Consider the following 25493-nt stretch of genomic DNA (forward strand, 5'->3'; position numbering starts at 1 on the left):
CATTATCAGTGGCCCCATTTGGAATAGTGTACAGGCTTATCTTTCACCAAGATACCCATGAGACTAGTATCTGTGCTCCATAGCTACTTTGGAGCACCACATGATGACTTACATGGACATCAAGGGGCCGTCCCCTTGTGCATCATTTATGGAGCCCTCTCTCTCACTTTGGCACTTAGAGGACTCAATGTGGCCTTCCAATGGCCTCACTTCATCATGATGTCATCCTTTCAGCCTACTATTGGATGGTTTATTTATAAATTATGGAGCTACTTGGTGGGCTTGTCCTTATTTTTGCACATTAAAATAATGTTAGGGGCTTTAGAATAGGAATTCGACCTCTAAAGGTCTCATATAAATAGAACTCTCTCTCAATGTGAGAGAGCATCATCATCACATGGATTCTTCTCCCATAAAAGAAGTCACACTTTTTCTTTGTAGACTATTGGAGATTCTTCGATGCCTTTTGACATTTGGAGCTGAAATTCTTGATCTTCTTTGGAGCTCTCATGATTTGTGGATGGATATATCATATTGTCATCTTGAAAGTGCTTGTTGAATATTTTATTGGAATTATGTCTAATATATGGAATTTGTTGCAACTAGGTTAATGTTATTGTGCCCTAATTGTTGAAAATCATTTTTGGAAAGCTTCTTAGATGGGAATTGCATATGTTACTCAATGTATGACAAATGATGAATGTTCCTAGTGGATGAAATTTTGTCTTTCTTCCATAAAACTCCATAAATCTTGAGTGGGTGATTGTTAAAGGTTGGGTGCTTGGGCATCAATCTTTAGCCTCCTTAAGGACAGTTTTGGCCAATCTTAAATCATCAAGACTCCATAGCCCAAAGGACTAGGCACTAGTCCAAAAAATTTGGTGATCAATTCTTCTTTTCTCCATATTTTCTCCTCCTAAATTTTAGTCCCCTAAAGGTAGGGCGAAAATCTATTATGAATAAAATATTCATAAAAATATCAATTAATAAATAATATTAAAATAATGATATTAATAATAAATTAAATAATTAAATAAATTAATGCCCCATTAATTATGGAAGGGGAAAGGTCAAAAGGTCTGACCACTCAACTTTGTGCCTAGTCAATGCCGATATAGGCACATTGCGACGAAGGATTGTAATCGCCATTCATATATTATTCAATAATACAACTACTTATTACACCTACATACAAGGTTTACACAACTACATTCTTGCATACTGGTTTTCTCTACCACAGTGGTATCAGAGCCACGTTCTTGTCCACTGCTGTTTGTGAACCACCACTCTCGTTGTTCTCCTTGCTCGCTGTGGCTGCATTGTCCCTGTCTACCATATCCACCGTTCTCTTTTTCCTTGCCCACGATCCCTCCAACCAACCATTGTCCCCTGACACCCATTCCTTCAATGACACTCTGATCCTTGCTGCGCGGGTTCTCACCATCGATTCCCTCACGACCGTGTTCTGTACCTTGGCCACCTTTGCTACAATGACTCTCGTCGTGTATTCAATCCACTACCACTGTTATCATGTCGCCGACAATCTCTGTCCCATAATTCCCCTGCCGTCAAACACCTCGACATCCTGACCCTTGTCTCCAGGTTCTCCGACCATTGTTCAGTCCAAACCGCATCGTGCTTGAGCCACCCGCCTACCATTCGGCTATCCTTCGCTTGTTTTCCCCGACAATCCTTCTCGACTGCTTTTTGTTGTCTCTTCACCATCGTCACCATTCGTTGACCCGACGTTCCATTGTGATTAATAGTGGAAACATTATATATATATATATATATATATCTAAAGTTAATTAAGTTTTTTTTTAGGGTGGTTTATAGACACTGTTTGGCTGCTACATCCACAGAAAAATCCAGGTAGATCAACCCGAAGAAATCTACTCGTTGGCCAAACTAGTAAGGCCTAACCTCAAGGGCGTCAAGGAGATTTGACCTTGTGACCTCTTGATAGGCGAGGTACCTAGAAACATGAACTTTACCAACTAAGCTATTCCTTGGGGCTATAAAGTTAATTAAATTATAAGTTAAACAATTATCTAATTAAATAATTTAATTAATTATATAAAATATTTTATATAGTTATTTAATAATCATACAATTTAATTATATAATTAATTAACAATATAATTTAATTACATAATTATATATATTTATTATTATATTTTATATAAAATTTAAAAAAATTATTATTATTTAATAAAAAAAGAAAAAACTGGTTCCACCAAGAAAAAAGGCAAAATGGTGAATAATGAAGAACTACAAGCCGACATTAGTTGTTGTAGAGACGACATCAATGGCGTGCGATATCGTCTTGGCAATTTAGAAAAAGCGTAGACAAAATTTAATGAGGGCCAAAAGAAGTTAACATTAATGATGGAAAAGATATTACAAAGAGACGGAAAGGTTGAGGAAACCACCAAAAGACTTGATGACCATAACGAACGACTTAATCAATTAATGGAGGAAGGTTGACATGCTAACAATCCAAACTATTCAAGGACCAGAATCTAGGCCGCAAGGTAGGATTGTGCATGAACCTACTGATCCGCCTGATATATGCTTTTTAGGTAGCCAATATTACACTAAATTTCCAAAACGAGACTATCAATGGATTAAAAAAGAGCTCCCAAAATACGATGGAAAAGACCATAAAGACACTATTGTCTGGGTTAATAAAGTGGAAACAGTTTTTGAATCAAGCCCGCCAATAGGCGAATGAGAAAAGATCATGATGACAATCCAACAATTTGGAAGCAGTGGCATGTGATTGGTTCCTATGGTGGTATAGCAAATGTGATGCCCATTCCTTTGATTGGAAGACCTTCGTGGATGCCCTGCTAAAAAGATTCTACGATGAAGAAGAAGATGATGTTTATGAAAAAATTGTTCATCTCAAGTAAAAAGGGTCTATAAGTGAATACACCCATGAATGGTAACAACTGGCTACAAGACAAAGAGAATTTACTAATGAACAATTACTTAAAATGTATAAAAGTGGACTCAAGGAATATGTCCGTGCAGAATTGAGATTATTTCATGTGTCCAACAAAATATCGATTGCAATTCTTCAAAAAGTCAAAAACAACAAGTCATTGCGCAATGCGAAATACGTTCCACCACATCTTCGGAAGCAGAGAAACCAGTCTTCAAGACGAAAGAATATTAAGCCTACTACTCTACCAACAAACATGACAAGGAGAGTACACCCTAAAACCCTGAAGCTTAATGTGCTCATAAGAGGCAAAAATGTCAATATACTTGTAGATTCTGGAAGTACTCACAATTTTATAAACATTGATCTTGCTAAATAGCTTAATCTTTGTATATGCCCAATCAAGGACTTGACCATGTCTGTCGCTACTGGGCAAAAGTTCGAAGAGACAGGAGAATGCCATAAGGTTTCAATTCAGATACAAGAAATAGAGCTACAAACAGATCTATTTGCCCTACCACTTAAAGAAATGGATATAGTTTTAGGGGCATAATGGTTAATACAACTAGGAAGCTATACTACAAACCTTGAAGAACAGTTCATGGAGTTTAATTGGCAAGGACGACATTATAAATTTGTACCTTCTAGCTTCAAGGAAGGTACAAATACATGTGAGGACTTCATCAGGCACATACAAGGTCAAAGTAAAGATGCCATTCCATAGCAACGTGTTCAATTAGAGAAAACCCTTCTTGTTATGCTTTGAGGACAAAGCATCTCTAAAGGGGGTGGCAATGTTATGACTAAAATATTCATAAAGAATATCAATTGATAAATAATCTTAAAATAATAATATTAGTAATAAGTTAAATAATTAAATTAATTAATGCCCCATTAATTATTAATGGGCAAAGGTTAAAAGGTGTGACCACTCATCTTCGTGGCCAATCAATGCTTATATAGGGACACCACCACGGAGGATTGTGATTGCCATTCAGATTTTATTCAATAATACATCTACTTATTACACCTACATACAAGGTTTACATGATTATATTCTTGCGTACTGGTTTCTCTACCACAAAATATAGGGTTTACAGCTAAATTTTAGGACTTAATTTTTCGGGAATTTGAGGATCCACACATCAAGCTTAGGGTCTAGGCTACCTATGCTCCACGTTTGGTGGGCATCTACCCAAGTTTCATCCATAAAACTTGTTGCCCTAGATACCATTCCAAGAGGGAAAACCTAGGTCTTTCTTTCTCAGCTTTGAGACTTCTTTGAGGGTTGTTATAGCTTAGTAGTTGTTGGAATAAATCATAGGAAGCCCTTTTTCTCCTTGCCTTGACCAACCTTGGAAGTATTTCTTCCCACACTTATTCATAAAACCCTAGGTCTAGTGCAAGCCTTCCTTAGGTCTTTCAAAGAGAGTTAAGAGCCTTTTAGTCTTGACCCTAGGAATATGTATTACCATTGCATATCTCGAACCATAGGTCTTGATTTTCTCTCCCCAAGGTCTTTCTTTGAGAGCGTGTTAGCTTCTTTGAAGCATCAAGCCTTTATTGTGTCTCTGCTTGAATGGGCTTTGCGAAATCACTCAGTCCCTAGTTATTGACATATCCATTTCAAGTGATTTCCTACCTACCAGGACTCTTCCCATTGGTGAAAGTGCATAAAGAGCAGGGGACATTGACTGAGGTGACAGTGGGTCATTATCCCATTGTTGTGACTCAGTTTAGTAGTTGTCCCTTAGGTTTCCCCTCCTAGTGCCCTGCTAGATTGTGTGGTAATAGGGCCTGTGGCCTTTACCTAGCCCATGTAGAATATTAGCAATGCTTAATTTATTTTTTGTACAATTTGATACCATCTAAATGCTTTTCCTGTTCTACAATTGTGGGAATGGGCAACTCTATAGTATGTATGGTCTTCCATGGTCCACATTTATTGCTTGGGAGTCAATTGCAGAACCAAAATACAAGATAGACTTATGTTCAAAGGAACATTTGTTCAAATATTAGTTGGCTGCATGTTGTCATCTTGGGTATGACTGAATATGAAGATATCCTTCAGATACACAACGACTAGTTTTCAAAGATAAGGTTGAGGTTGTGTGAAGGTTAGTGGAGTATCAATAATCCCTAGGGGCATGACTCTCGAGTTTTAGAACACAAGTTTATTGTTGAAGGTTTTTTTTGATGCATTGTAAGGTTCTGAGTAAAGTTGAAAAGCAGATAACTAAAAGTCAAATGAGTCTTTGTGAACTACTGAGGATGTTCTTGAATGGTTGTGTGAAGGTTAGTGGTGTGTCAATAATCCCTAGGGACATGACTCTCAACTTCTAGAGCACAAGTTTATTCTTGAAGGTTTTTTTTGATGCATTGTAGGGCTCTGAGTAAAGTTGAAAACCAGATAACTAAAAGTCAAATGAGTCTTTGTGAACTACTTAGCGCCTTGGAGTTGACAAATAAGATCATTTAGTTTGGGAATTGTGTATCTGTTTGTAATGTAGGTATTTGTAATTATTATATGTGTGCACTAATTTTGTTATTTCCTGGCTACTGAGGAAACCAGTGAACATCAGGAAAAAGTGCTGGGTTGAATCTTGCATCCAACTAGAAGCTGTGATAGCTGTCTTATGAGTTCTGTACTTTCCATCACAGTAATTTGGTGAACAAGCTGATTAAGGTGTGGGTTTTGAATGCACTTCATAAGGTGTAGAATGATACGCCTAGTAGAAAGACCCTTAGATTCATTAGATACACATTTTTACTCCTTCATAAATGACTGCATTGCTTGAGATGGAAGTTTGTCACAAATTCTGGATTTGTGTTTGTAACAATACACAGAGTAAATTTATTGGAAAAACTGGCTTGATTGATTGCATTTTTCTGAGAGAGGAGCAGATTGATTTAGGAAGATGTGAATTTGTGTGCCTTGGCCTTTCTGGTCTCTTCTGGTCCAAACCATGGGAAATTGTAATAAGAGAAGTCTATATGATGCATATCTACATGTCATCGGATGGGTGCATATTTTGTTCTTCCTTAAGTTTAGTTCCATTTTCAATGTTCTTATCCTCATTAGTTTTCTTGTCAGTGATTGTATTATTGGTTATGTATTGGAGCTGCAGGAAGTACCTCTTACAGATGTTTGTGAAGCTTTCAAAGTACCAAGAGGCATGGTACAGTCTCTACAAGAAAATGCTGGAAGATTTGCCTCTATGGTTTCTGCTTTTTGTGAGAGACTTGGATGGCATGATCTGGAAGGATTGGTTTCAAAATTTCAAAACCGTGTTTCCTTTGGTGTAAGAGCAGAGATTGCTGAGCTTACTTCAATTCCATTTGTAAAGGTACTACTTGAATGCTGTATCTCTTTGTTTGCTTTATAGAAGGAAAATCATTTTTTTTTTTTTTACAGATCATGTGAGACCATGTCAAAGAGCTTCAGTGTTCAAAACTTCAATAGACTAGTGATTTGTATTGGATAGAACACTTTGAACAAATAAGAGTATAGCTTCTCTGTTTGGTTTTTGGGCAGGGAGCAAGGGCTAGAGCACTTTATAAGGCTGGTCTGCGTACTCCTCAAGCAGTTGCTGAAGCATCTCTTCCGGAACTTGTAAAGGCTCTTTTTGAGGCATCTTCATGGGCAGCTGAAGGTAATTTTGGAAAACAAAAGCAATTTCATTTGACATGCCTGAATACATAAGTTACTGACATTCTAGATGTAGAATGGATGATACATGTTGCCTTGAATGCTGATAATACTTGTTTCTGGGTGCTACCAATAGGTTGATGTGCAATTCAATATTTCTTGTGGGTTTCTGTTGATTAATTTATTTGATTTCCGTTTAATCCTAGGCGATCAAATTGGTTTGTGCTGTGAGAAGAGATTGGAAAAGTATTTTGGGAACAGGATGTTTTGTGCACTTACTGAATCTTTTACAGTATATAAATGGGAATTCTAAATAATGCATTCTTTGTTTTACTGATTCAATTATTATCAATAGTTCTACCAACTGTTTTAGAAAGCCGAAAAGAGCCTTTCATGCCACCTTCAGCATTTTGTATTTGTTGGTGATAAAAAATCGACCAATGAGCTTGTTCTTTCATAGACCTGGCAGTTGGAGCTTGGAACTACATGATTTTTGGGGTTATTATTTCTTTTATTCTGGAAAATTACTTTACTAGAAATTTGAAATTATGCATTCTTTGTTTTTCTGTTTTTATTAACCATGGATCTACCAATCCAGTCACATAGCCTGATAGGGCCTTGGCCCTTTTTTGCCAGCTATATGGGTTGCATTGCGTTGCATCTTCCAAAGAGCCTCTCCTTTCATAGCCTTGACATCCCATTTAATTATCAACTCAACTCCTTGAGCTGGGATATCAGTTAAGCCTATCTGTCCAGCCTCCCTTTGGATTGTAGAGAAAACTCATGAAACCAACAAGAGTCCTATCTACTTTCCTAGTCTCCCCTAATGTAACCATCCAAGAAAAAAATTTCTGATTTCCTACTTTAGGCAAAATGAAAGCGGCTGGAAGAATATAAACTATGGCTGCCTGCAGTTAAATCTTTGTTGATGTATGTTTATTTCTAAGTTGCACGAAACGGGGAAACGGGTATGAGTTTCCGAAAAGGGCACGGGTACGAAACGTGACCTCCCAAATTTTGGAAACAGGGAAATGCAATATATATATATATATATATATATATATATATATATATAGATAGATAGATAGATATTAGGACATTTAAGAAATATGTGCAATCGTAAAGCATATATGACACATTCAAATTTACTACATTATGATTAAATTGTCAATTGTTAGTGCATCAACTATAAGTCTCTAAATTTACATCACATTTACTCATGAATGATCACATAATGAAAATAGCAATATCCAAAATTAGCCACGAGAAATTTCTAATTTCTTGTCTTGTGCTTGATTGGGAGTCTCCTCCTACATAGTCGAATGACCTTAGTGCTCTTGATTAAATACAAGTTCCATACCCTAGTATCCTACGTGCTCTTGATTATTGGGAGTCTCCCCTGCATAGAGGGCTTGGTTGTCTTGATTAAATACAAGTTCCATACCCTAGTACATGACGAAATCCAATGGAAACCTTGCAATCCCCACAACCCTGAAATCCTGAGAAGCAGACAAGTCTGCTGGATTTTGAGTGAGATCTAAAATTCTACTTTCTCCATATGAAATCCAATGAGGGCAAAACCATTCTCAAACATCCCGGATCATTTCATGGTAATGTTAAAAATTACCATGAACTGCATATCAACACTAGGGATATAGGCTTGAACATTAGGCTGACCCACTCAAAAAAATCCTCTTTTTTTATAACTTGAGAGGCATCTAGAAGCATCCAAAAGATATTTTAGTTGCCCAATAAAAAATTAGAAGCGAAAAAATAAAAAAAAATACAAGAAAAAGTCAAGTTAGAAAAGTAAACTCCATTGTACAGCCTGGAAATTCATTTTCGGCTGTATTGGCCACGTTTCCTCCTCGAGAAACAGGCCAGTACGGCCGGAAATGCGTTTCCAGGCCGTACGTTACGAGTTTCCTCGTTTCTGTTTCGTTTCCGGACGGAAACGAACCTTTCTCCAACGTTTCCTGAAACTTAGGTTTATTTGCATACAAAATTATCCAGAGAGAATCATTGCTGAAGTTTATTTTTGAATTTATTTAATGCCCATCGATACTTATATTTAATGCCCATTTATACTTATACCCTTTGAAGTAACATTATTTCCAAAGGGAATACACAACTATCTTATAATCAGACCTGGTTGAATGACCAATGGCATTTTAGTAATCATGCCTCTCTTTTTCAATGGTGAGAGCCTATGACTTTTATTCAATGTTTACTGCACCTGTTGGTTGACCAAGTCATCGAAACTCTACACTGTGCCTTCTGTAGAGTTTTGGGTGAGATTTTGACTGACTAGGGGATCATTTACAAATGAGCATTTTTTTTTTGTTTGAAGTAAAGGGTATTTTTATATTAGATGAAGATCTGGAAAGGAGTCAGAGAAATGGAAATTACAGCACTTAGAAGAGAAGAAGATCTCATCCTCTTACAAGAAAGATTAATAAATGAGGCAAAGATGCTCCAGTGTGTGCTACCTAAAATTCTATGCATCTTAAGGTCTGCAGGTGAAGATCTTACAAAACTGTCCACCCAGAAAAATAAATAAGAAATACATCATGTAAAAGCAGAGGAGAGGTTGCAAGTGTTTTCCTTATAGCTAGTAACTGTTGGATGTCTTCTGAATAAATTTTCCTGAGAAATCCGTAATCCTATCTTTACTTGTTTTGTCATTTCTGCCTTCTTCTTTGAAGCCCATCATTTCTCACGCTGGGAAAAAAATATTCTGTTGCTAAGTCAGTCTCTTTGACTATGTTGCTCTGAGTTTGTCATTTTGAATTTTGAGGTTAGAAGGTAAGCATATGTAGAGATGCCAATGCTCATTTGATTGATTGTTTTAAGGAGATCTAGGTAGATTTTGCGGCATAGAAACTTGGATATGGGCCCAGTAAAACATTTCTTTCTGCAAACTGAGATTGTTACCTGTTTGAGCTGTGTGGAGCAAGCTCTGATTTAAACTGTTGGAGATGGAATCTGGATCTGTGTCTCTCAGAGAGCATTGGGGGAGTGGATGGGAATTCCTGGTCAATGGGATCTCACATGGCAGCATCACCTTAAGAGTTTGTCGTCATATCATAAGTCCAGTTTTGCTGTATGATTGTCCCATTTTTGTTGTGTGTTGGCGAAGAGGCATTACTGAGCGAGGCTTCCCAACAGTGTAGCCTTCTACCTGTGTGTAATGTCTTCTCCCAATTGATTGGCTAAGGAACGACAAAATAGCCTATCCAACCCAGTAGGCTATAATCTTGATAAAGGGGTAAAACCCAATTTTTTGCATTGTTGGGGCAACATTAGGTAAATGTTGGGTCAACTGGGGCAAAAAACCCAAAATTGGGGGTTGCATCCACAACCCCTCACATTTGGAAGCCCATGAAATCTATAAATAGAGGAGAAGTTGGAATAAATTATCATCATCGATTTGGATCAAATACATCTTTTTTCTTGAGCAGTGGCTCTGAGGGTTTTAACTTATGAGACCCCTTTCTTCTACTAATTCAGTGGTGAAAGATTCCACCCAAGCTAGTAACCTTTCTTCACTTATCTTCTCTTACTGTTTGTCTGGAAATTGTGGGAGCTGGGATTTGTTGATCAAATAATAAATCTTGGAAAATTCTGAGGTAAATCATGCATCTCTGAGGCAAACTCAGCACAACTTTGGGGCACCTCTAGAGCTCAAATACTAGGGTTCTGTGGCATCTTTGTGGGAAAGATTTGTAGTCTGCGGCAAAGTTGGTGGGACATGTGGCATCTCTGTGGTGAAGATTCGTAGCTTCCGGAGATCAATCCAGTGGCATTCAGAGTTCAGTGCTGTGGCTGTTCAGAAGTCATTCGGTGGCATCTGAAGCATAATTTGATGGGAATCTAGGACAGTTTGGTGGTATCTCTCGGTTGCTGATTTAGAGTTCATTCTGCCCAGGAAATTTGGCCAGTTTAGGGTTGCAGTTGGTAACAGGGAAGTGAGATTCCATGACAGCAAGGCAGGAGCATGGAGATCAACTTACTCATGATTGACATTTGGCCCTTTTAGGCTACGAATTGTTACAGAGCTTCCTTAGTAAATTAGTCAGGTTCTGTAGAATAAGGTAAACTATTGGTTTGGGAAATAATCGAATTGGCTGGATTGGTTTATTGTTCTTGCTATAGTATTGAATTATAATCTGTTTATATCTATGGTTAATTGGACAATCAACCCTATTCAAGGTTTCTATCATTTCTACACATTTATCATTGCTGTTGAATAACTGTGTAACATGAGAAGAAATATTTGCTATTTATATCCATGAACTTTTTATTTTCTTATATGTTGGAAACTGTAAGTCTCTACAGTGGTATTAGAGCTGAGCATCCTGCCAGCTTGTGAGTGCATGAGCCTTGTATGCTTCCAGAAGATACTAGCATCATTACAATAAGAAAAGAAAGAACGCTCATCATTCAACTATGCTAGACAGAGTAGAGCAAGTAGGAGAAGAGTCTGGTGATCTGTTGTAGGCAATAATTTTGGAGCAGCAATGAATGACTAATATGCTCGTACAACAGACTACCCAAGGGCAACAACAAATGACACAACTCATTGTCCAGGAAATAAACAATTTAGGTAATAATGGTGTAAATGCTGTTAACAGGATTGGTACTGAAGGGAGTAGCAGCCATAACCCTGGTTCTTTCAATACTGTTGGTCAAGCAGATAATGGGGCAACTCATGGAAGAAGTCGCAAACCCTTACTTCTTCAATTTTTAGATAATCAGACAATAGCAACCCAAAGAGTGACAAACAGAATGGACTCTTCAATCAATATTTTCGGGAATACATAGCACTAGAGGAGAATACATAGGCAGCCATATCTTTCCAAGAATTCAACAACATCAAATACAAAAATACACTGAAGGGATATTAGAATTCTGATCTACTTCGCAAGGTAAGTAAATTATCCCTTGTTTTGATGGATCATGAAAATGTTCAGCAAGAGCTTGGGTGCAAAAATTGGACACATACTTCAGATTCTAGAAGCAAATGCTATCCAGTTTGCCACATTAAATTTGGAAGGAGAAGCGCATGAATGGTGGTATCATGAACTGGTTATGTTAGGGCATACGAACATCATCCTTACGTAGACTTTACACAGAGGTTGACAGATTGATTTGATCAAATGAACTCGGACATACACTTTAGAGAGCTAGCACAACTCAAACAAACAAGATTGCATGAACATTGTATCATAAATTTCTAACGAATCATAGTTATGGTGACAGACATATATGAAGAAAGACTAATCATGGTCTTCACAGAAGGATTATCCGAACCCCTACACAGCTAGGTTAAGGCCGTTGAAAGCTGTAGCTTGGGAGGTACTCCCACATGTCTTGGATACTTGACATGTGAGGTGAAAAGCTATTTTGTGGGCAAAGTACCCAAGCTAGTGGGTTTTGGACCCAAAGTCATGGACTTGAGAATTGTTGACCCTGCTACCTACACCTACCTACAAGTTAGTGAGAAAAGTCTTCAACCCCACAAGGTGTGGTTGGTGGGGGGCTGTCACACTAATCCCGACTCTCTCCGTTTGAGCTATCTCCTAAGTTAGCTAAGGGGGGTGGTCCCTAATGAAAAGTTAAGTTAAAAGGTGTGAGTTTTTAGGAGAGTGTTATAGTGAAAATGGATTACTTTTAAGGATTTATGAGCAAATATGAAGTGAACAACTTGAAATAACAATGCCAATCATTAATATGACAAAAACCATAAAACCAGTGCCTTATAAGGAATTTTCTCAACAATTTAAAGATATATTTGCTCAAAGTAAAATGCAATTCTCTCAAAAGAAAAAGCAAAGTAATGTTCAAATGTAAACAAAAATTGTTAGCACAAGATATGTAAGATACAAAATGTTTTTGAGATAATACTCTTTATAAATCAAAACATGTGAAACATATCTTGCCAAAACCCAAAAATTAGTAATTAACTTGGAAATGTAAAAAAAAGGAAGTGCTAAACCAAGACATCAATATGCAATTAGACTTGAAGCATGAAAAGAAAGCACTTGTTTGAAAGGATTACAATACTTGCTTTTGGAATAGACTTTGCATATGAAAACTCAAACAATCAAGAGACAAGTAAAGTAAATGTAATGGACAATGCTCTTGGTTAGTTTTATTAATTATCTCTACAACAAGATTACAATTTAACTCTTCAATCCTCAGACATCACCATCACCCAAAGATATGGATCTCACAGTGAGTCAATAAAGGAGTAGAGGATCCCTAATATGTCTACTTCAACCAACTTATGTTGGAGGGAGTAGAGGATCCCTAGATGAAATGCATGTAAGTCTTTTTCCCAAAATAAAATAATGCTACATGCAAATGCTTCAAAGAGATTGATTTGCAATGCTTGAAATTGAAATATTGTTCAACATAAGTTGCAATTATAACTTCAATTGGAGGAATAAAATTAGCTTACAAGTGTTGCATGTGTCTCATCAATGAATTAAAATGATACAAGTATTTTGCTTGAAAGTAAAATTTGTTTCAAATAGACAATGACAATAAATTGCTCCAATGTTCAAGATAACAATGTAGCGTAAAAATGAACCATGTATTCAAGTGCTCATGAAACAATTTACCAAGGTAAATGGAAATGAATCAAAGTTTGTTAAGAATATAAAATGCTTGCATGTAAAGGATGAATTGCCAAAAGTAAAGTGTAAGCTTGTATCTTCAAGCGACAATGAGATAGAGAATGCAAAGCTCAAATGAAATTGTAACAAACTTTAACTTAATGAAATGTGATAATGAGGTTGTGTTAATTCCTAATTAAAGCATGCATGTAAGTGAATGAAGTATGAAAGCTTAAACCATACAAATGTCAATCCACCCAAGAGAAGCCTCCCTCTAAATGGGGAGATAGGATACCATGGGAGAAATTCCAAGGTCCCACAAGCAAATTAGATCTTTATTAATATTACAATGAGAAGAGGTCCCTTGAAAGTCCTCAACTAAACTTCAAGGATAGTCCTCACAATAATTGCTTGAAACTTGGACACTAGACCTCCTTTCTTGAGAAAGTAGTGACAAGATCTCACAAAACTTATGCAAGGGAAACAAGGTGTGAGTTTCCTCCAAATGCCAACAGCTTAGAGAGGAAAATGGGCAGCCCTCTAGTGAACTCGACTTTGGCAAAAAAAAGCCTCAAGAGGGCTCATGGCATCCTTGGAAATCGAACCCCCAACATTTGCCAAAGGTCCTGCAAACACTTGTTAGATGTTATGGGAGGTTGCTCTTCAACATCTGCCACACAAGAGTTAGCAAACAATCTAAACAATGACCACAAAATAAGTATTAGTGATGAAATCAACAAGATAAAATGGATATGTACAATTATAATTTACAAAAGGCTAAGCTAAAGAGTGGGAGTAAACTCTCGTCTTTGCTTAGCCATCTTCAAGCTCTTAGATAACAAATGAAAGAAATGAAGTACAATGTGTTTTAAAAGAGATTTAAATTTAGAAGTACTCGGTTTGTGTACAAGCTATGTTTCAAAAACCCTTGCAAAGCCACTTTGTAAGATAAGACTATGAAGGCTCAAAGAACAAGAGCGAGCTCCTTTAAGAATGTATCAAGAGTGGGTTGGTCTCTCCAAAGACTTCCCCTCACGCTTGATTCTGTGATCCCAACAAGATGGTCCCTCTACAAAACTTCAATCAAGAAACTCTAGAGATTTATTTAAAACCAACTAGAGCATTCTATACCTAGAGCATACTTCTAAACCAAATGTCAATGCAAGATAGTTCTACATTAACAAATCTACAAGAGCATATGAAAACAAATTTGATCAAAGCATGAGTAAAATGAATTATATCAATGATAAACAATTCATTCCACTCGAAAATGAGGAAAACCTCATGAATGAAACCCCAAAGTCTTCATTGATATTTTTGAAAGTGTACAAGGCAGTAGTGCTTCGGCAAACATAGTAGCTAGTAACAATATATACAAATGAGAACACAAGGCTCTATTATATAGAACTATGAGAGCCAATCACAATGTAGAAGTGATTAAACAAGTGGCATGAGGTGACAATCCAAGAGAGAAATTCGAATTTATTGAATGGAGCTCCATTGACAAGTGTAAAAATTGAATTCTGGCAAGTGGACATCATTTTCTTCTTCCTTTATGTGCCAAATTCGAATTTTATAATGGAATGACAAGTGTATATGGGTGGTAATCCATGTGGGGACAATTTCCCACAAAAATCTCCACCAAATATTTACCCAATCCTCTCAAATGTGCATCAACTTCACAAATTCGAATTTTCAACTAAACAACTTTCTCATTTAATGCTATAAATTCGATTTTATTTGAGCACATGCCCTTTCCTTGATTTTAGGAGTCCACATCACCTTGGGAGTTCACTTTAACTCCCCCATAATTTTCCACCTCATTTCCACAACATTTAGCATGTGTGGATATTTATTTTTCTCCATTTATTTAATTTTTTGCTCAAATTAATTGCCAGATTTCCCGCTAACTTAGGAAAAGAGGGTTTTGAGGGTTCAAAACACATTTTTAACCCCTCAGTGTGTCATAGTAGAACATTAAGGGTGAGAGGTGCAAATTTCATTACTCATACCGTATACAACTTCTCTAGACATTACTTATTACTTTACAAATACAATTTTATTAGCGATTTTCGTAGTGCGGAAAATCTAAAAATTTAAAAAATGACTACTTAGACCTAACCAAATTCCACGAAATATTTTGTTTTGATCTAGGAAAGTAATATACGTCGACTTTAGACACTAAGATGTGTTAGGGGCTCAACCTTCAAACCGTCACCTCGACTTTGGGGTAAAAAATGAGTGAAAAACCCATAAAATTATCTGCCTCTGAAAAAAAGGGATAATTAACCAGATAAAAAAATACCCCAAGGTGTACTCATTTGCTGATCGAGTCCCAACATCCTAGGCCTATTACAGACTCAAAACTCATCATTACTTGTATCACTTATTACAATTCCCCGTAGGGTGTGGAATCTGAAGAAATTTCAACCCTCACTCCGGTTATCAGTTTTCCTTATCACTCTATGCATTTAGTTTTAAATCCAAGCATGATAAAAATTCTAAAATCTGGAAATGACAATATTTTTCTGAAAACACAAATTTAGAGATTTCACAACTGCAGAAATTGCAGAAATAAAACACAACAAAATTATGATAGCGACACATAGAAAATAACACAGTGATTTTTGGTCACTGTGACCGTGGGAAAACCCCCTACAACTCTTGGGGAAAATCAGTTTGAGAGCTCTTATTTATTTCTGAAAATGTTTTTACAGAGAAACTGAAATACACAGTAAAAATACCAGCAACCACAAATTGCAACTTAGCTCGATTTCCGTGCTTGAACTCCACCTCGAAAATTGTGTCAATCAGCATGTTATGCTCCTATACCAATAGGTGTCATATTTCATGATTGACTTGATGAGCTCTGTAATATGTTCATACATTTTCTTGTTGCAAAGGTTTTCCATATTGTCAAAATATCAAAAAATTTAAAAAATGTAAAGAGGGTATACCCTAAAAGAAAAATCAAAGGGTAAAAAGAATAAAATGGTCAAAAAAAATGAGAAGAAATGAACCCCAAACAAAAATAGACCAGGAAAGTGTGCAAGTCTAAATGTCACTACTATTTTAGTTTCTGTAATAAGTAATTGTGTGCAACTTGTTAATCTTATGCCACAATTCATGAAAAGTCAAACTGTTTAAACTTGGCTTTTTCATCTTTCAATTTCGTGCTGTAGAGATAGAGAATAAAATCTGACCAAATTGTTTAATCTTGGTTGATAAGTAGATAGATAGAGTAAATAAAAAGGAGCTCAACAGTGTAATCTGAGCCCTTGGATGTAATAAGGTTAGATTTAGATAGATTTCCATATGTAAAAGAAAAAGTGTGATAAGGGTTTGCCAATCTAAGTGCACCCAAATAAAGAAGAAAAAATGTCAGGCTAAAGTAGGTAGGGTAGGTAGATGATGTTGCAGAATGATACTTGTGATGAAAAATGCTTCTAAATGTGTTGATCTTTACTTTTATCACCAGTGCAAGGCATACATTACACTTGATGCAGTTCAAGCAAGGCAAGGTTAAATAACTAACTTCCATTCACATTTTTCCCTAAAGATTTCACTAATTCCCCCTTAAGTATTAAAGTCCTTGAAAGTCAAAGGGGCTCAGAGTATTTCTCTAACTTCTGGAGGGACTGGACCCTCGGCCCAATGATCTAAAAGCCTAAGTACTCATTAATCATCCATCCATCATTCATTTCATTTCATAAAGTTTTTCTAAGTAAAGAACCTATTTTACTTGGGAAATGCATAATATTGCTTGAAAGACCCCTTTTCCACTTTAGCCTAAGTTTGAATATATACTTCAATGTTTTGCTTAGCGTTTTCCATTACATTTTTCATTTTAACTTATTAACAATTATTATATAACTCTCAACGAAATCATTTATCCATTTTCCGTACTATGTAAATATATTAAAAACCTTGACATTTTATATAATTCCCGCCCCGATGGTATATAACCATTATATAGTATAAAACATGGATTAACAAACTTATCCGAAGTTTGTTAATAACCTTTCCCTGCCACACTAAAGGGATTAATTAACCCCCGGTTAATTAATAACCTATCTATCCAATCGCAATGCGCCCGATACGATTAAAATCTGTGTTAATTATATTGGGCTCCGCTGCACAACTCCCCGCCATCTCCAACGCTCGTCAGTCGTCTGATCATCGCATTCCCATCCGACGGTCGATGACGATATCGGGACCACTCTTCCCACCTCGCTTTAACCCGCGATCGCCTGGCAGTTTTCCGCCGTACCCCCGCCATGCGTCGCCCGCTCCATATATTCGCTCGCCCTCCGTTCAAAACCGCCCGACTCCAAAAGCGGTGCGACCAAACCGCTTATCACCCTTCCGCGTAACGACAACACGTCCCATCACGCTGACGTCATCCGCTTAATAAATGCAAAAAGACCCGCCAAACCAAATTTCGTTAAATAAACGATAAAATGTCATTTTCGCTGAAGTTTTTTGTGCCCAAGCTCCCATGCAAAGTAACGACTAAATCCACTGCACCAGCTTTTCAGCCTACCACATGGCTAAGAAACTCCAGCGTTGTGCTCTGCAGTTCGTCATTCAACCTGCAATTACACAGTGTACCTACTTAATCTAGGTATTTATCCATTTCGCCCTGTAAACTTGCAATTTCAGTTTTCCACCGAGAATTCTACGAGCGAAAGCCAAAATTCAAGTTAAAGACAGTCTGTAATTACCATAAAAGACCCCAAAACTGTTGTTTAGTCCATTTTTTCCACAGAAAGCCCCAATTCCAGTTTGAATACACAAGAACCAAACATGGAAATTCCCATAGCCCTGAATATCACGCCCATGAATGCACCCCATAAAGACTTAGATTTTCTACCCTTGGCCGACAAGGATTTCCAAATAAAAGATATATCTGGTGACAGGAACCATCTTCAGGCCTTCTGCCAAGTCAGAGATAGCTGTCTAAACAAGTCTGACATTTTTGGACTGTGGGAATCTAATCTTCCCATGTATTTCCTCCTCTCAGTCTATGTATTCCCAGAAATAATTCATCATTGCTGTGCCAACTATGACCCTGTCCATAGAGCAGTTATGTCTCCATCCCAAACTGTTCTTTTTCCCATAATTGCTAAGTCCATTAATGAAATGATACAGTTCCACTCCACTCAGCCCTTTGCTCCTCTTTCCATGGGATATCTACTTGAAAAAGCATCTCAATTGCCCACATCAGAAATAAGCCGTATTGCTCAGACCTTTACAAAGCACCAGCCTAAAGGTCCACCTCCTTATCTGCAGACTTTTTTCACTGACACTGGCAGACTCATTGTTGAAATGATATCTTTGATCATGGGATTCAATTCCAGTGAATATGTTGATGATATCACCTTAGTTTTACTATCAATCTTTACTCTAGGACAACCCCCTGCTGTCAGATATGACTATGCCACTTTCATTGCCAACAAAATCCATCATCAATTCATAAATTTGGAGAGGGAAGGAGTCTTCAAATATACATCTTTTAGATGCCATCTTTTGTTGTATCATCAGCCAGACAACTTTTCTTTCCCCATCAAAAATTGGATTCAAAAGGAAATCGAAGGTCTGTGATTTTTTGGAGTTCCATCTTTCATAATACCAGTGAGTCCCCTTATACTTCTAATGAGTTCATTGACTGGTTTGTACATCCAGCAACCACTTTATCAATAGGAGTTTCCCCTCCTAGGATCATTGGTGATATGAAGAAGATTTTGCAGCTCTCTAAACAGTACAGGATAGGTGACTGGTCTCTGTATCAAAATCACACAGAAATCAGAATGTATGGGTGTGAATTTTGCCCTTTCAAGTTATCTAAATATGTACCCATGAGATTATTTGCACTAGAATATTTTAGACGGCTTATAAATGCAGACTTAGTCCATTTTTGTAGCACAAAGAAAAAGGCTCAGCTAAGAATCAAGAACCAGTTAGGCCCTTTTGTCATCAATTCTAGAGATGCATGGCAAGAAACTGGAAAGATTTTAGAAGACCACCTTAGATTGAAGAAAAAATTTTGTTGGGTGCCATATGACCCAAATAGTTTCATATGTGACAGAAGGACAAAAAATAGGCTATCAGTTTATATACATCATAGGATCCCAGAAATTGAATAGTTTGCAAATCAGGATGACTGGGTAGAAGGGACCCTAATAGAAGAGATTAGGGAGCAGGAAAAGATGGAAATTGCTATGAAAAATCTTGAGAAAGCCCTTGACCTGGACTCTTTTGGACAGGTACCATTCAAGTTGCCTCAACAATCAAAAATTGGTACATCTTCTGTCGGAACTTCTCAACAGCCTGCACAAGAAACCAGCATACCAGTTACAGGAACTTCCAAAGGAAAAGAAGTAGAAACCACAGAGCAGCCTACAATGACTGATCAGCATGGAAAGACCAGAGAACAGAGTCATGTACAGATTCTTCTAGCCCAAACTAAAGCAGCATAAATTTCAGCATTGCAAACTCCTCTAAATGAGGAAAGAAACAAAAAGAGGGATAGAGAAACCACCACACCTATCAGTGGACCTACAGAACAATCTGGAGCAAAGAGACAAAGACTGAATCCTCTTTCAGAAGAGGAAATCATTGAAGAAACCACAGAAAGTCTAAGAGAAGAAAGAACAGTTAGCCAACAAACTTCTTCACTGGGAGAAACATCCCTTAGCTCACAAAGGCAAGAGCTAGAAAGACAACACAATGTAGAAGTATCATCCACTAGGCCACAAAGCAAACAGGCCTCAGACATTAAGAAGACATTTACAGAGATAAAAGCTAGGAATGATCCAGTAAGGCTTCAAATTTATAATCAATATCTGAAAATGGCTCCCTCAAACTAGCAGAGATTGATGTCAGCTTATGATATTAAAGAAGACAAAATGTTAATGAGTTATTTTAAGCCAAAGGTGCAACAACCCCAGTCAGCAGCAGATTACATCATAACAAATTTGGAGGTCTTAGCCAAAGATATTCATCCTATGGACCAAATTGAACTTCATAAGCAGACTGGGAAATGGTCTATTCCACACTGACTGACAAAGCAATGATGGCCCACAAGTTACAAAATTCCTTGGATAATACAACTGCTCAACTTCACTTGGAAAAAGCCTCTTCCCTAGCCAAGGATAACAGAATAAAATCATTAGAAGAGATCATCATTGGATTGGGACATGATCCCAAAGATGCTAAAGGCATATAGGCTCTGATCAAGAAGAAAGAAGAGGACATTGCTGCCCTGAGGAAACAGCTGAAGCTACCTCCTTCAAGGCATCCTCAGACAACAGAAGTTATACAACAGAAATCAGAAGAAGATATGATGGACCTGCTCCTGAAACTTAATGAAAGATTGAATGATACAGAGCAGGCATTAGAGAAAGCACTGAAGGAAAAGCAGGGAGAGTCGACCTCCCAGCCTCCCGAGGTAATCCCCATAATCTCAACTGCAGTCCCCTCCACACTTGGAACAACATTAGCTCCAAATGTCCCAACAGCCACAACAGAGGTAATCACAGGTACATCAACAACAGGAACAACATCAAGCAGCAGTGCTAATTTAAGCACAAAAGAATTAATAAAGGCCATGGAAGAATTGAAATTACAAGTGTCAGAACTAAAACAGGCAAAAGAACAATTGACTAAGATAGAAAAGAAGTATGATGCCTCCAAAATAAGTGTTGCAGAAAAGACAAGGGAGATTAAAGCATTAGAGAATAAAATTAAAGCATTAGAAAAGGATCTCACTTTTGACAAACCTCTGGGAGAGATCAAGAAAATCCTTTGGGCCAACATCATTCAATCTATAAATGATGTATGGGCATCTATCCAAGTGATTTATGAACAGATCGATTTAGTAAAAGCAACACATGGAGAAATTCAAATGACAAGAGCTTTGTTAGGACAGATGCCTGAACAAGCCAACAGGCTTATACATTTTTTGAATACCAAAAATAGGGAACAACTGGAAGCACTTGGCATGCCAGACAGGACAGACACTATCCTGGAAATCAAAAGGGTGCTAACCAAGAGGACTTTAATGCAGAACCTAGAGAGAAGATGCCAAGATATGCAGGTGGAAATTAATTCTTTTATGGAGAAGTTCACAGTTTTGCAGAATAAAGGGCTACCAAGTCCTTTGGTCATCAATGACAGGTTAATGAAGCACATTGATTATATAGATAAATTGAATAAGTATGTTGGAGATCAAGCTAGTTCATCAACAAGTGCATCAGGAATAAAAACACTTCCCACAGGCCGAGTTCTCTATGATAGCTTGGAGAACTTATTTTATATTGAACATGAGGTAAAACACTTGTTTCAACTCCAGCCTAATTTTTTCAGATATACAGAAACTGATGAGACTCTGAGGAAACTTCAGAAACACAGATTGCCAGAGCAAAAATGGTGGGAAGACATATTGAAAATTTTGTAAATTTACTTTTGGTAAAATGTAAATTTTGGGCTTTTACCATAGCAAGATGAACAAAGATGAAGAGGGGTCAAACAGGTCGAAGTGTATCAAAACAGGTGAAAAGCATTGGTCAAAACAAGGCAACCAACACAGAGTTACTAAAGAGGATAGAAGCAAGCCAAATAAAAGGGCCTGCCTCCAGCACATTCAGCGAGAAAAGGAACAGCACAACATCAGTTCACCTTTCTCCTATCTTCGAGACTAAGTGTCTATTTTTCTGTAAAAATAATTAGTCATCACTAGAATATATCTCACTTTGTTATGAGATATTTTTGTAAAGATTTTTTGTACAAATACCCCTTCAATTGGAGTATTGAGTGCAGTGTTTTTAAAACCGGAACCGGTGACCGGACCGGTCCACCTAATGAACCGGTTTACCGACCGGAACCGGTCTAACCGGGACTGGTTTGGTCTAAACGAACCGGTTTTAAAAAAATACATTAAATAATTAATTTTTAATGAAACAACTATTTTTAAGATGTAAAACCATGATTCCAAGCCAATAGAGACAAAATATGCAAAGTTTGCTCATTTATATACCATGTAAAGGTGAATATATCAAAACACCTTTACTTCCCCCCCAAAACCCCTAAACCACAGTCAAAATCCGCCTTTTTGCACCGTCATTACTTGTATTGCTATGGTTTAAGAGCTGACCATTATTTTAAATTAGTTTAGGTGACTAAGGTTGCTGTAAGCACTGATGTGGGGTCCCATAACCACCTCATGGATGGAGACTGGAATAAATAGTCCATGTTTATTACTAAGATTGATAGAGTATATCTGCAATTGTAAATTAAAATACTGGATAATGATTGATTGATAAGAATTTATTAAGAATGATATCAACATTGGGCCTCTTGACTGTGTATAGATATACAGTGATTGGTCACGAGGTGTGTGGCGGCGTGGCCTTTGACCTTTCATTGGCATAATTAGTACTGTTCCTACTACATTGCCACCCTCTTAAGAATGTTTTGTTCTCAAAGCATAGTAAATGAGATTTTCTCTTGCTGAGCATGCTTTCTTGGTAGCATCATCTTTATTTGGTTGTGGGAGTTTGACTCAGTTCTTGATTTGAGTGATGGTGAGGTTCCTTTGCAGTGTGCACATCATATTCTAAAGTCTTTTGGCCTAGTTATTCAATGTGAAACCTTGATAATCCATGGTAACATACTTTCTTTGTGGTTATATGTTTGTCTGTGTTTCTTGCCCCCTTTCTATTAGTTGTAGATCATTTGTGATGGGAACTTTCAACCCATATAGTTCATAATGTTGTCTTTTCCAGTGAAATTACTTGAACTATTCTTCAAGGTTAATGTTATAAGCACCCCACTGCATCAACTATTCAACTCCTAGTACCCTACCCATCTCATTGAGCTGAAGAGCATAGAGTTGTGTTAAATGTTCCAATTCTTGTATTTGAACCATGACTTTATGGAATCTTTTTACTGTCTTGACCTTTTATCGATCAATGATTTTAACTATGGAGTGGGGTACACAATTAGGTTCAGTTGCTTAGCTTAGTTGATGTCTATACAGTTATGGGTACTGGTGGAATCTACAAGTATTCTTTTGCTGCTCTTCTAAGGTGCACCATATCTTTCTTTCTGTTTAAGCCAACAATCACAGCTAAAATTTCTTGGTTCTATGGTGTTTTGGGCTGGTTCTATTTTCAAACAGCCTACATTCATTTATATACCCTTACATTCATTTATATAGCCTTTTGGAGGGAAAACACCTTTACTTCCCCCCCCCAAACCCCTAAACCACAGTCAAAATCCACCTTTTTGCATGTTTCACTGGGCGTGCCTAAAACCGGCCGGTTTAGGACAAAACCGGCCGGTTTGATACAAACCGGCCGGTTTTGTCCTAAACCGGCCGGTTTTCACCGGTTAGGGCCTCAAATATGGCGAAATGCAAGGTTGGACCGGGTTTTTTGGCCGGTTCGGACCGGCCAGCTATCTAACCGGCCGGTTTGACCGGTTACCGGTTTTTCAAAACGGTTTTAAAAACTATGATTGAGTGTGGATTCTTAGACATTGCTGTAATATTGACTATTTTGGAATAAAGTGCTGTTTGGACCAACTTTGTGGCTTGCTGGATGAAGAATTGGAGCTAAGGACTTTTCTCAAAATTCTTGAACCAAACACCGGATCAATAAGTTCATCTATACCTCGTGTTTTAAAGTTTTCCTTGTTTAAAATATCATCTATGTTTCACATCTGAATGATAAACGAAAAAGAATAACTCAGAATTTGCTTAATTGCACTCTGTTTTCAATCGTTATTATTCTCAATGTTTTCTTCTGAACTAGTATAAACAGTGAATTCTTGATTGCTCATGTTTCCTAGTTTATTCATCTTAATCATTTAGTAAAGAATTCTTAATTGCTCTTTACTGATGGTTAGTCATATTCTGCTCTTTTAAAGTATGTTAAAGGATTCTTAGTTGCCCTTTAACCCTTTAAGCCCATTCCATCTTTCAGTCTCTAATTGTTCCCTGTTTGACTACCTTGCTCTGTTAAACCATCCTTTGTGAAGAAACCAAGTCCAGTTAAGCCATCTTCTTTGACTCCATCAACCCAATGGACTAAGCTACTCAGTCTTACCCCTTTGCTATTGAATCTCACCACTCAAACGCAAACAAAACCCCTAAACCTCACAACTAGCCTAATATCATTTTAAAAACCAAGCTAAATCATAAAGAGAGAGCCCTCTCTAAGTACAGATTGGTTAGAATCTGTACTTAAAAGTTGGTTTGTGGTTACCTCGGACCCCTTTCCTCTTGCCAACAACTTCTAGGAAAATCTGAGTGATAACACAACAAACAACCAAAACATTAATTTTCCAGCGATAAAACAACATTAAATGTTGCATGGTCTGCCTTGAAAAATGTGCCCAGAACTTGCTGTACAGATTGTATGGATTTCAGTAGTATGACTGCTTTGAAATTCTTGCCCTTTATGCTATTCGTCTTCCTCGATTTTTGTGTCTTTCTCCTACTATACGGTTTTGCCTTGGGATGCGTGCCAATAAATGCTGCTGCTCATATTCGCTAAAATGTCTTCTTGTTGCTCTCCTTCACTTCCTTCCGGCTTCTCTTTCTCTCAAATGCTCATGAAAGAATGAATTGATCTTTTCCTCTTTTCTTCTCTTTTTAACTCTCTAAATGACATTTTGGGTTACCCTAAGATCTAATGGCTGGGATTCATTTAGAGCTAGGGATGAGAATAAATGTGCAAGTAATTCTCACTTTCTATTTTTTAACTCACCCACTTAAATAAATTCCACTTAGCTTTTTATTTCTATAGTCACTTTTTGACTTTCTAATTTTTCATTGACTTTATTAAAGTCACCTTTAAATTAGAATGTAACTTTACCACTTATAAAGTTACTTTTAAATTAGAATGTAACTTTACCACTTATAAAGTTACTTTTAAATTAAATTGACTTTACCACTTATATAGTCACTTTAGGGGAAAAGTAAAGAATAAATTTGGACACTTTTCCCTAGGCCAAAGGTCAAATCCTTAGGGAACCACTTGTCCTCTGGTACCTAAATTTTAACACTCTCTCTTACTGAAGAAAGTGTTCCTCACCACTCCCATCTTGTTTCTGATGTAGACATGCTTGCCCCATGGTAAGGCTTTGGTGATAATGTCCGCTACCTGCTCATTTGTCGAAATGTACTCAAGCTTGACAACTCCCTTTTGGACATAGTCTCTAATGAAGTGATACTTGATCTCAATATGCTTTGACTTGTCATGAAAAATTGGAT

General features: G+C 37.2%; 1 protein-coding gene across 1 annotated transcript in view; it reads left to right on the top strand.

Annotated features, from left to right (window-relative positions):
- LOC149208645 (MUS308 and mammalian DNA polymerase-like protein) overlaps positions 1–25493 on the top strand; it is a 358336-nt gene that overhangs the window by 223944 nt on the left and 108899 nt on the right. Inside the window, exons 16-17 of the mRNA XM_089396147.1 lie at positions 6076–6294; positions 6483–6600. Coding sequence (XP_089252273.1) covers positions 6076–6294; positions 6483–6600 — 337 coding nt within the window. The remainder of the gene's footprint in view (positions 1–6075; positions 6295–6482; positions 6601–25493) is intronic.

This window comes from Pinus tabuliformis, chromosome 1_2 (genome assembly GCF_031772625.1).
Source record: "Pinus tabuliformis cultivar Carrire ecotype Pingquan chromosome 1_2, CPIR1, whole genome shotgun sequence".
NCBI lineage: Eukaryota > Viridiplantae > Streptophyta > Pinopsida > Pinales > Pinaceae > Pinus > Pinus tabuliformis.